The sequence below is a fragment of the Microtus ochrogaster genome, linkage group LG4, assembly GCF_000317375.1.
Source record: "Microtus ochrogaster isolate Prairie Vole_2 linkage group LG4, MicOch1.0, whole genome shotgun sequence".
Lineage (NCBI taxonomy): Eukaryota > Metazoa > Chordata > Mammalia > Rodentia > Cricetidae > Microtus > Microtus ochrogaster.
This window is the reverse complement of record NC_022030.1, coordinates 56,490,381-56,501,762: the sequence shown is the minus strand read 5'-3', so window position 1 is coordinate 56,501,762 and position 11,382 is coordinate 56,490,381. Positions and strand designations below refer to the sequence as shown.

At 41.5% G+C, this 11,382-nt stretch overlaps 1 protein-coding gene across 1 annotated transcript in view; it reads left to right on the top strand.

The window, feature by feature from the left end:
* Window positions 1-9,301, top strand: part of Cnot9 (CCR4-NOT transcription complex subunit 9) — a 19,135-nt gene extending 9,834 nt beyond the window's left edge. Inside the window, exons 4-8 of the mRNA XM_005361633.2 lie at window positions 1,435-1,544; window positions 2,524-2,633; window positions 6,314-6,412; window positions 7,241-7,332; window positions 8,557-9,301. Coding sequence (XP_005361690.1) covers window positions 1,435-1,544; window positions 2,524-2,633; window positions 6,314-6,412; window positions 7,241-7,332; window positions 8,557-8,725 — 580 coding nt within the window. The 3' untranslated portion in view covers window positions 8,726-9,301. The remainder of the gene's footprint in view (window positions 1-1,434; window positions 1,545-2,523; window positions 2,634-6,313; window positions 6,413-7,240; window positions 7,333-8,556) is intronic.
* The last annotated feature ends 2,081 nt before the right edge of the window (window positions 9,302-11,382 follow it).

The following is an 11,382-nucleotide window of genomic DNA, read 5'->3' as shown; positions in this document are numbered from 1 at the left end:
TTTGAGCCAGGGTTTCTCTGTGGCTTTGGAGCCTGTCCTGGAACTAGCTCTTGTAGACCAGGCTGGTCTCAAACTCACAGAGATCTACCTGCCTCTGCCTCCCAAGTGCTGAAATTAAATAAATTATAAAAAATAAATTAAAAACAAAAAAGAGAAAAGATTTGCTTAATTACCTTAAAAGTATTTTGTGGCAGTGATTTAATCCCAAATAGGAAACCAGAGCTTTAAGCTTGACATGGTGGTTCATACCTGTAATTCTAGTATTCAGGAAGCAAAAACAAGAGGCTTGCTACAGAGTAAGACCCTGTTTTAAAAAAAAAAAAAAGTAATTATTTTATGTTTAATTAAATTGGAGTCATCTTACAGCAGTGACGTTTGATCTAAAAAGACTTTCCCTCCCCCGTTTTTGGACTCTCTTTGTAAACAAATGAGGCTGAGCTCCAACTCACAGAGATCCACCTGCCTCTGCCTCCCAAGTGCTGGGATTGAAGGTGCGCATCACCACAGCTGGCGTTAGCGTGTGTGCATGCATGTGCTAAAGGACAAACACACATGCTTGTCTGCCGCTTCTTCTGGGTGCTTACATCGGATCCCCTGCAATTCTACCTTCCAGGGTCAGTTGTAGAAAACCCGAAATGGGTGTTGGAACCTCAACTCAGATCCCAAAAAATACTCTTAACCGAGAGCCATCTTTGCAGCCTTCTGGAAGAATCTCTTTAGCACTGATACAGCCTCTTCTCTCCTCCCCTCCCCTTTCCTCCTCTCTTCTTATATATTATCTCCCTTCTCTTTCTTTCCTCTCCTCCTCCTCTTCTCTTATCTTTTCCCCTCCCCTTCCCTCTCTCTGCTCTGCTCTCCTCTCTTCTCCCCCTCTTCTTTCTCTTTTCTTCTTTTGGAGACAGTGTCTCCAGGATGGCCCCAAACTCATGATTCTCCTAATTTAGGCAGGCCCTGAATAATGGAATTCTATCTAGATGTGCAGCAATACATTGGCTTTAGCACTTATTGATTTTTTTTAACCTATAGTTGAGTACTTACTCAACTATACAGTTTTTAAGATATTTGGTACATATTGAGGTAGATTGTGTTGCTTTAATCACCCTCGCCTGGGTGGATGTTGCATAGTGATGCCTTAGCTGAGTGTATATAATGTGTCAATGAGGGCAGGAGGATACTATTCTAAGCTGCAGACATCTCTGGCCTCTCTAATTGTATGCTAATAGTCCTCAACATTTCTTGCTTCTGACAATTAAATATATCTTCAAACATTGGCACATCTCCTAGGGTACAAAATTACACATTTCAGAACGTTGTTCAAGACTAAAGGCCAATAAAATTCTTAAGATTCCTCACTCTGGCGATCTCACATGTTGTTTCAGGCTTTATGTTTAGAAGTCAGCTCTGGGTTCAATATGTGGCTGTTTTTTCTTTTAGGTCGGCTTTTCTTGCAGCACACATCCCACTTTTTTTGTACCCCTTTTTGCACACAGTCAGCAAAACTCGTCCCTTTGAATATCTTCGGCTCACCAGCCTTGGAGTTATTGGTGAGTGATTTTATTATTTTTGTTTTGTTTTTGTTGAGATAGGGTCTTGTATATCATAGACTAGCCTCAGGCTTGCTATGTACCTGAGTATACTCTTAAATTTTTTATTTAAAATTGTTATTTTCCTTTAACATCCATCTCCCAAGTGCTGGGATTATAGATATACATCACCATACTTAATGCAGTGTTAGGGATCAAACCCAGGTATTGTGCATGCTAGGCAAACACTCTACCAACTGAAACACACTGACTAGGTAAGTTATTAGGGACATTTTGTAAGCCTGAAATTCTTACAGTAGTGGTCTAAGTTAATATGTTTTGTTCGTCTTCTTACAGCTTATTTATTTTTTGTTTTTGGCATCATCTCATTTATTAGTAAGTGCTTTCAAATATATCAAGCACCATTCTCAATGTTGCTAATAATAAAGGCAAGGATCAGTGATCAAGATCTGATCCTAGCAGAGGCAGGCGGATCTCTATGAGTTCAAGGCTAGTCTGGTCTACAAGAGGTAGTTCCAGGATAGTCTCAAGCTACAGAGAAACCCCTGTCTCAAAAAACCAAAAGAAAAAGAAAAAAATATAATCAAGATCTGGCTTTAGCATCAAATTATAAAGGAGTAAAGAATAATTTGATTTTAACTACGTTGAATGAATTAAGTTTAAATAACTCCTTGTATTAGGCTAGTGTTCTTACCACTGAGCACTTTCCCCATTTGCTTTATTATTTTTTAAACTTTGACACAATGTTTCTTTAAGTTGCCCAGACTAGTCTGGAACTCAACAACATCTCCCTGCTTTAGCCTTCCCAATAGTGAGATTATACTCATGACTGTTGTTGTTTTTGTTCATGTAGATATGAAACTGATTGCTTGACGCAGAAACTGCAGTCTGTATATTACTTTAATTCCTTAACTTGCAGAGTAAATGTAACTAGAAATCATTTCTCTAAAGTAATTTTGTTTGTCCATATTTTCTTTAGGGGCCTTGGTTAAAACAGACGAACAAGAAGTAATCAACTTTTTATTGACAACAGAAATCATCCCTTTGTGTTTGCGCATTATGGAATCTGGAAGTGAGCTTTCTAAAACGGTGCGTGCTTTTAAGTGAGATTCAGCATTGTTTTAGCTCTTGAGCTGCTTTGTGGCTCTAGAATCATTTTCTGCCTCTCCAGACATTTTACCTTCAAAAATATTTTTTCTCTTTGAAGTGTATTTATTTGTGTGGGTGTGAGTGACTGTGCCATGGGACACCTGTGGACATAAACGACAACTTTGGGGAGGTGGTGCTCATTGTCTACCTTGTTGGGGAAGGGTCTCTTGTTTCTACTGCTGTGAGTGAGCTGGTCCACCAGCTTCTGGGCAGTTTCCCATCTCACTATAGAAGTGTTGGGTTTACAGATGCATGCCATCACATCAGGCTTTTTATGTGGGTTCTGGTAGTCAAACTTGGGTCATCAGGGTTACACAGTGTCTTAGTTAAGGTTTCTGTTGCTGTAATAATATACTATGACCAAAAGCAACTTGGGGGTGAAAGTGTTTATCTCCTCTTACAGCTTGTAGTCTGTTATCCAGGGAAGTTAGAGCAGAAAGTCAAGGCAAGCACTGATGCAGAGGCCCTGGAGGAATACTCCTTACTGGCTTGCTCCATGTAGCTTGCTCAACTTCTCTCTTATATAGCACCCAAGACCACCAGTCCTCTCCTGGCCTCAAAAGACACATGTACACATACAGTGCACAGAAATTCACACACACACACTTTCTCCCCCCTCCCCCAGAAAAGAAAGGAAAATGATTGTAAAGATAAGAAAAAAGATAGGGCTAGAGAGATGGCTCAGAGGTTAAGAGCACTGGCTGCTCTTCCAGAGGTCCTGAGTTCAACTCCCAGCAACCATATGGTGGCTCACAACCATCTGTAATGAGATCTGGTGCCCTCCTCTGGTGTGTGGGCATACATGGAGGGAGAATGTTGTATACATAATAAATAAATAAATATTTAAAAAATAGACAAAACATTCTGGGGCCTCCTACATCAATCACTAATTAAAAAATTTTTTTTGCAGGTTTGCCTACAACCCAGTCTTACGGAAACATTCTCTCAATTGAGTTTCCTTCCTCTCACATGGCACTAATTTGTGTCAGGTTGACATAAACTAGTCAGTACACACACTACTGCTTTTGTCTCCTGAGCAGTCTCTGGGGTCTCTGTATATTTTCCTTTTTCATGTAAAAACTATCAGATAATCATTAAAAACCACAAACAATGGAAACTGAGGCAGAAAGATCACAAGTTCATGGCCAAACTGAGCTGATAGCAAGACACTGTCTCAAAAGACAGACATAAAAACCCCAGACCTCAGTGTTTAAAGAGCATTGCCTGATCTTCCAAAGGGCCTGAGTTCAATTCCCAACAATTGCATGTTGGCTCACAACCATCTGTAATGAGATCTGGTGCCCTCTTCTGGCCTGCAGGCATACATGCAGGCCGAACACTGTACATAATAAATATAAATCTTTTTTAAAAAGTATTTGTGAAGATGACCATATGGAGGCTAGCCATCACTGTCAGGTGTCTCCATTACTGCTCTCCTATGTTCCTGTCTTAGAGCTCACTGTTTTGCTAGACTGGCTAACGGCCAGTCTGGAATTGCAGATACAATGTCACATCAGTGTTTACGTGGGTGCTAGGATTCCAAACGTAGGTCCTTATAAGCCGGTACAGCAAGAATTTTGCCCACTGCACCATCTTCATGCCAAATGCATCATTTCTGGTTATCTGTCATGTAAAGTGTGCCATGTGTACTCGAGCTTCAGTAAGACTGTATAAAATTCTTACCTCATTTTTCCTGCTGAAAATTCTGTTGCCAAAGCCCTTTTGTGTTCTGGCATTGAATGTTGTAGTAAAGTTAAAGTCTCTTTTTCTTTTGTCGATGGCTCGCCTTTTTATATTTTTCTTTTATTTGTTCTAGCCTCTTGTTTCATTAACTTTAGTTATGCTGTATTATCTGTCTTTCATGTCTATCTTTTCTTATATTCTGCTTTTGGGGGGTGGGGTTGAGATAGTGTATGTCTGTGTGTCCATGCATGATTCTGTCTGTGTGTACTGCATATATGTGGGTGCCCTTGGAGGTCAGAACTGAGGGTGTTAGATCCCTTGAACAAGATAAGAGGCTACAAGCTGCCCAGCTGGAGTCCTGACAATTGAATTAAGGTCCTCTACTAGATCAGTAAATGCTCTTAACCACTGAGCACACTCTCCAGCCCATTTTACTGTTTTAAAAGTCAAGTATTTTACCTCCTGTTACATTTCTTTACAGCTCACCAGTTTTGGGGTGAGTGCTTGTATGTATACACACACACACACATCTTTTTTTTGGGGGGGGGGGTTTCGAAACAGGGTTTCTCTGTGGTTTTGGAGCCTGTCCTGGAACTAGCTCTTGTAGACCAGGCTGGTTTTGAACTCACAGAGATCCGCCTGCCTCTGCCTCCCGAGTGCTGGGATTAAAGGCGTGCGCCACCACCGCCCGGCCACACACACATCTTTTGATTGATGTAAAAATATTTAGGTGAAGTGCCTGCCAGTCTAATTAACTATTACTACTACATTTTTATATTGAAGAGCATGTTTGGAGGAATTTATGCCTCAGATTATAGTGATTTTTCACAATAGTAGGATTACAGAATTTAACCGCTTTTTTAAAAAGATTTATTTATTTTTATAAATACTTATTTTTATAGTCAACTTGATTAGTCCCTATTTCAGTAACCCCCTACTTCCAAGTGTCCAAAACTAAAACTAACTCATTCCTGTCTCTAGGGTTCCATTGGCTTTTTTTTATGCTTCAACAAGAGTAGTTCTCACAGATACTTTTTTATTTTTTTTAACTCAATAGCTTCTCTTGTCTTTCTACCTTTGCTCTCTGAGGCAGGGTCTTGCTATGTAGCCCTTACTGGCCTGCCACTGTATAGCACAGGCAGACCTCAAATTTGGAACAATCCTTCTACCTCAGGTTCCTGAGGACTGACTGGGTGATTGACGTGCACCACCATACTAGACTTTGTATTTAGCTTTCTTTGTATAACACCTTGCCCATAGTAGGCACACTTTGAAATAAAGGTTCTTGGTCAAGGCTATTGTAAATGATATAATAACTGGGAAGTATTTTAAAGTACAAGGATGGAGTTGGAGAGATGGTTCAGTGATTGAGAACACTGGCTGTTTTTGTGGAGGCATACTGTTTGGCCCATCGCAGTGACATACCTCAGTAGAACAGTAATAATAGTTCTGATGACACCAAAGAGAGATAATTAGCACCCTAATCCTCTGCAAGCCAGCATTGTGACTCTTGCCTGTAGTCCCAACATTTACTAGGCTGAGAACAAGGGCATTGCTGTGACTTTGAGGCTAGCTAGCCATGGCTACAGAGTCTGTCTCAAACTTTCCCCTACAATGATTGTCTGGTTTAAATTAGGACATTTGGGTTGGCGGGTGTGGTCGTTGGTTTTTGTGTTTTGTTTTGTTTTTTATTTTTTTTGTTTTTGTTTTTAAGTCCATTCTAAGCCGGTTTGGTGCTCACAAAGTATCTCAGGCTGGCCTCAAATTTTAGGCAATTCCAATAATTATCTAGGGTTTTCCCTTTTATGTAAAATGAAAATCATGGTGTGCATACTTAATGAGTTCAATAGGAAAAATAAGGCCTATAAATAGCCTTTAGAAAATTCCTGACATACAGTAATTGCTCAGTGTGACAGTATTTGTTCTTTATGCTCTAGGTTGCCACATTCATCCTCCAGAAGATTCTCTTAGATGACACTGGTTTGGCTTATATATGTCAGACTTATGAGCGTTTTTCCCATGTTGCCATGATCTTGGTGAGTTCTTTTCTTTACTCTCTTTACAACTGCCAATCACATAACTTAGTCCCTTTGTAACTGGCTGAAAACTTAGTCTTCTAACTAGTTGTAACCATGGTGTCCCGTGCCTGTCATCCCATTATTTATAAGGCAGAGAGGGGCAAGAGGATCACTGCAGGCTAGAGGCCAGCAAGAGTTCCACACCAGGGCTGGAGAGATGGCTCAGCGGTTAAGAGCATTGCCTGCTCTTCCGAAGGTCCCGAGTTCAATTCCCAGCAACCACATGGTGGCTCACAACCATCTATAATGAGGTCTGCTACTGCCCTCTTCATACACACAGACAGAATATTAGATACATAATAAAAAAAAATTAAAAAAAAAAAAGAGTTCCACACCAGCCAAGTGAAGAAGTAATACACCCTGTCTCAAAAATACTATCTGTCATAATAGCAAGTGCCTTTAATCTCTGAACTCCAGAAGCAGAGAAAGGCAGATCTCTGTGAGTTTGAGTCCTGATTTATATAGTGAGTGCTAGGCTAGTCAAGGCCACATAGACCCTGTCTAAAAAAGGAAAAAATATTGGAAACTTCGCCAGGCGATGGTGGCGCACGCCTTTAATCCCAGCACTCGGGAGGCAGAGGCAGATAGATCTCTGTGAGTTCGAGACCAGCCTGGTCTACAGAGCTAGTGCCAGGACAGGCTCCAAAGCCACAGAGAAACCCTGTCTCGAAAAACCAAAAAAAAAAAAAAAAATTGGAAACTTCTTTAATGATTCTTAGATGATCTGATTTCTGGTGTCAAAATTATTTGTGTTTTTTTCTCCCACCCTTGTTTTGGGTAAAACAGGGTAAAATGGTCCTGCAGCTATCCAAAGAACCGTCTGCCCGTCTGTTGAAGCATGTAGTAAGATGTTACCTTCGACTCTCAGATAACCCCAGGTAAAGATTTGCAGGACTCAGGACTTAAGGGAAAAGTCTTGTGGCTCAGGTCCTGTGTCTTAGTTTATCTTAGACGGACTTAAGTTCCTATTAAAATCTAAGGTTCTAATTTTGAATATCCCCTAGTTAGATCTTCCCATTGTCCTACCCTCAAATTCCAGAAAGAAAGCCCAGACATTTCAGGTGAGGCCATATCATGTGGTTTGTTTGAGCTTTCTATGACTACTCCAAGTAATCAGAAAGATAAGTATAGTTCCAAAGATCTCTTGCAAAGTTTCGTAGCCTGGAGGCTCTTTACTTACTCTTGCAGGTCTCTGCTTCCTGTAAGATATAGAGCTTATTGCTTTTTCTTGGTGTGATCAAGATATCTGCCAGCATCATGCACTTTGTAGATGTAATGCACTTCAGAAATGTTTGACCTTTTGTCCTATCCATCCATAATTTATGCTGAAAGCTACACTCTCAGATTCTGCCAAGCCACATAATGGAGTGCTTTCTGAGTTCCTAGGAATCAGGTAGCTTAATGTGAACCCAGTCTGCAGCCACTAGGTTATTCAAGCCCTAGCTATTCTTTGATCATAAGTTGTCCTATTTTTCGGTAATTCCTATTTTCTCCCAAGTTTGCAATATACTTCTTAGAAATTCTTCCTGTTTGAGTATCAGAGCTGTAGCTGTTCTGAACAGCCTGTATGGAGTTGGCATTTGCCTTTTTGAGGCTTCTAGGTGGTAGTGTTGCCATATACTATTCATCTCTTATTAAGGCTTTCAAATACAAAATTGAAGCGTTTGCTTAAAGACATAATTGATGTTGGTATAGAATTAAAATCGATTGATTTATCATACAGATGAAGTCATGTCTGCTGTCAGTGTTCAATTTTTAAAATAATTTCATTTACCATAAACTATACTTAATGATTTTTTGACAGTATTTATTATAATAAATCAAAACAAAATTTGGAGTGAAGTAAACTATTGCACCGTTTTATTCCATTTTGCTTTTGCATTAAATTCTGCACTGGGGTATGCTGAAAATATTTGTGGACTGCACATTCTGAACATATGCATAAGACCTGCTTTAAGGGATTCCAGTAAATTCTTGATTAACAGAGCATAGATTCCTACCTAGGAAGCTGTATATTTATATTTAAGAAAGGGGCTCTTCCAAGCCCCAAAATGTGGGTTTATTTGTTGTCTCCCTGGTTGGTTTGTTTGTTTCTGATGTAGGGCACGCGAAGCACTCAGACAGTGCCTCCCTGACCAGCTGAAGGACACAACCTTTGCCCAGGTGCTAAAAGATGACACCACCACAAAACGCTGGCTTGCACAACTGGTGAAGAACCTGCAAGAGGGCCAGGTCACAGATCCCCGGGGAATTCCCCTGCCCCCTCAGTGATCCTCTCTATTCTGTCCCACTACTTCCATAAGTTGGGGAGTGGGGTGGAACCTAAGAGGAAAACAGCTCAGGTTTTATTGCCGACTGGGAGTAGACAACCTCAATGCTGAACTGTGGCAAAGTACCCCACTGAGGTGTGTGGGCTGACTGGAGGTCCTGGATCCCCCTGCTGCTCCCAGGAATTGGGCTCCTGACACAGCAGTCTGCCACCACTGCCCCAGGAGGATGTCAACACCAGCAAATGCTGTATTTGCAGCATGCCCAAGATGACCCTGCTCCTAGCCACTGGTAGAGAGGAGACATGGTAATAGTAGCAACACTCTAGGCATGGTGAGCGCCTGGGACCATAAGCCATGTGGCTTAATTTTTTTTTTTTTTTTTAACTTTGCCTTCCTGGAAGACTCAAGATGTGTCTTTTAATTCTTTCAGTATTTGTTTACTTTGGGTTTTTGTTGTTTTTAATCTAGAGAGAGGTGTGTTTAATGGACACAAGCTGTGGTTTTCAGCAAAACTTTGTCAATTGGCACTGTTTACAAGTCTGTTAGCTGCATAAGCTCAATAAAAAGTTGGTCTGGGCATTGCATACCCTCTGGCAGACGGATGGGAGGAATGGGAGGCAGGGAAGAGGACAGCCAAAGGACAGGCGGGAGCACTCCACCTTCCCCTCTGCTGCCGTGAGAACCTTCACTTTGGTTCTGGCTTTAGCTGCTAGCTTTTCCAAATCTCAGTGCTTTCCCCTTCTTCTAACCGCTTAAACTTAAAGCAGATGTCTTAATTTACCCAACTTTCCTGAAAGTGTTGTACTGGGGCAGGAGGGTGACAATCTTGAGATCCAGGTCTTCAAAGACAATTTCTGGTGTCTTTTCGAGGGAGGCAAGCAAGCCCCTGGGTCCAGGTCGGATCCCTTTCAACAGCGCCATCTCTGCTCATGATTATACTTGAAACAGTATTAGCTGAATGAGTTTCTTCAGATTTAAGATGAATGGCTGGATTCTGCTGGCTTAGTCTCCTCTCCCCCTTTTAACACATTTTTTTATTGGTCTATGGAAACTACAGGGTTGTCACTAAAATATTTTTACTTGTTGATAATGTGTCAGAGTTCCCCTTCCATCTTGAATCTATAACCTATTGTAAACTGCCTTTATTTCTGTGACCTTTCTCCCATTTTCAGCACTTGCTCTTTCTCTCTCATCCTTATCTCCAAGGATGGGATTATTGCCCCAACTCTAGAGACCAAGTCTTCAGCCCATGTCTCACATGCTTGAAGATGTCTGTACCGAGTTTGAGGAAGTAGTATAAAGGGGTGGACGGATGCTCATAGAAACTTTTGTAGGGCCGGGCGGTGGTGGCGCACGCCTTTAATCCCAGCACTCGGGAGGCAGAGACAGGTGGATCTCTGTGAGTTCGAGACCAGCCTAGTCTACAAGAGCTAGTTCCAGGAGAGGCTCCAAAAACCACAGAGAAACCCTGTCTCGAAAAACCAAAAAAAAAAGAAAAGAAACCTTTGTAGGGGCAGTTGAGCCAACCCAAGGGCTCTTCAAGCCGGCTTTCACAAAGGGAGCCGGCCTTGTCAGTTGGCTTCTGTCTCTAGAGCCGAGAAAGTAGTAATTAAGTAGCTAGATTTAGGAAGGTTAGAATAAGCACTCATTCCCTTGCCTTCCAATTGAAGAGGAGAACACGGACTCAGGCCTGAAGGGGAAAGGTCTTAGAGAAAACAGGAAACAGCATCAACTTGATAGATGTTTGGACTCATTCCAGTTTGTAATCTGTAAAGTTTAACAAGGGAAAAGAAAAAAAAAAGGTTTAACAGGGATACACTGATTTTTGAAATCTGCCTTCCCGCTGAGCCGAAGTTTCTCATTCCTCTCCACTAGGGGAGCAGCTGAGGCCTTGCTCCCTGGGACGGTCTCCATCTTTTGGTGCATTGGCCATGTTACTGTGCCAGGTGTCTTAGTTCACATCCCATCTGTCCTCAGCTGGTTTCAGAACCTGCGTAGGAGTTGGATGGAGAGGGGTGCAGTAGGTCTCATTCCCTATGGTTGGCCCTGATGTTGTATGTATTATATAACAAGACCCCTCCCCTTATTATGTGTTTTCCATCCCTTTCCCTCATCAGGATTGAAATAAAACATGCTCTGGTTTGTTTTTGGGTTTTTTAATTCTTTTAATTGGGAAATTTATTCTGTCAGTATAGAAATATCTAAGCACTTTAATCTGGTGATCATTGTTGGACCTGTCTCTACCCTGTCTGCTTATACACACAGACTGCCCTGCTAAGAGGACACCGATAGTTCCTTTGTGGGCAGATTTTTAGGTGACCAGAAGGCTACAACTGATCATGAAAGCTGTCTAGGATGGTGGCCCTTACCTGATAGTGTCTCTTGCACAAGCAGAACCTCACTTCTGGCTTCCGTGCCTGGGTGGGAGAGATTTCTGTAAATAAAGGGGTAGTACTTAAATTTATTCTGCAGTATTTACATTTATTAGGGGCTTTAAATGTCAGCTGTGGAGTTCAGGACATCTTTAGAATTGATCTTGTGCCTGGTTTAATAGGCTACAACCAGCCCATTTCCAGCTATTTTCAAGGATTTTAGAGAGCTGTACTGTTCTAGAAGGCAGGGTGGAGAGGCATTTGCAGGCTTCAGAGAAGGTCTTTC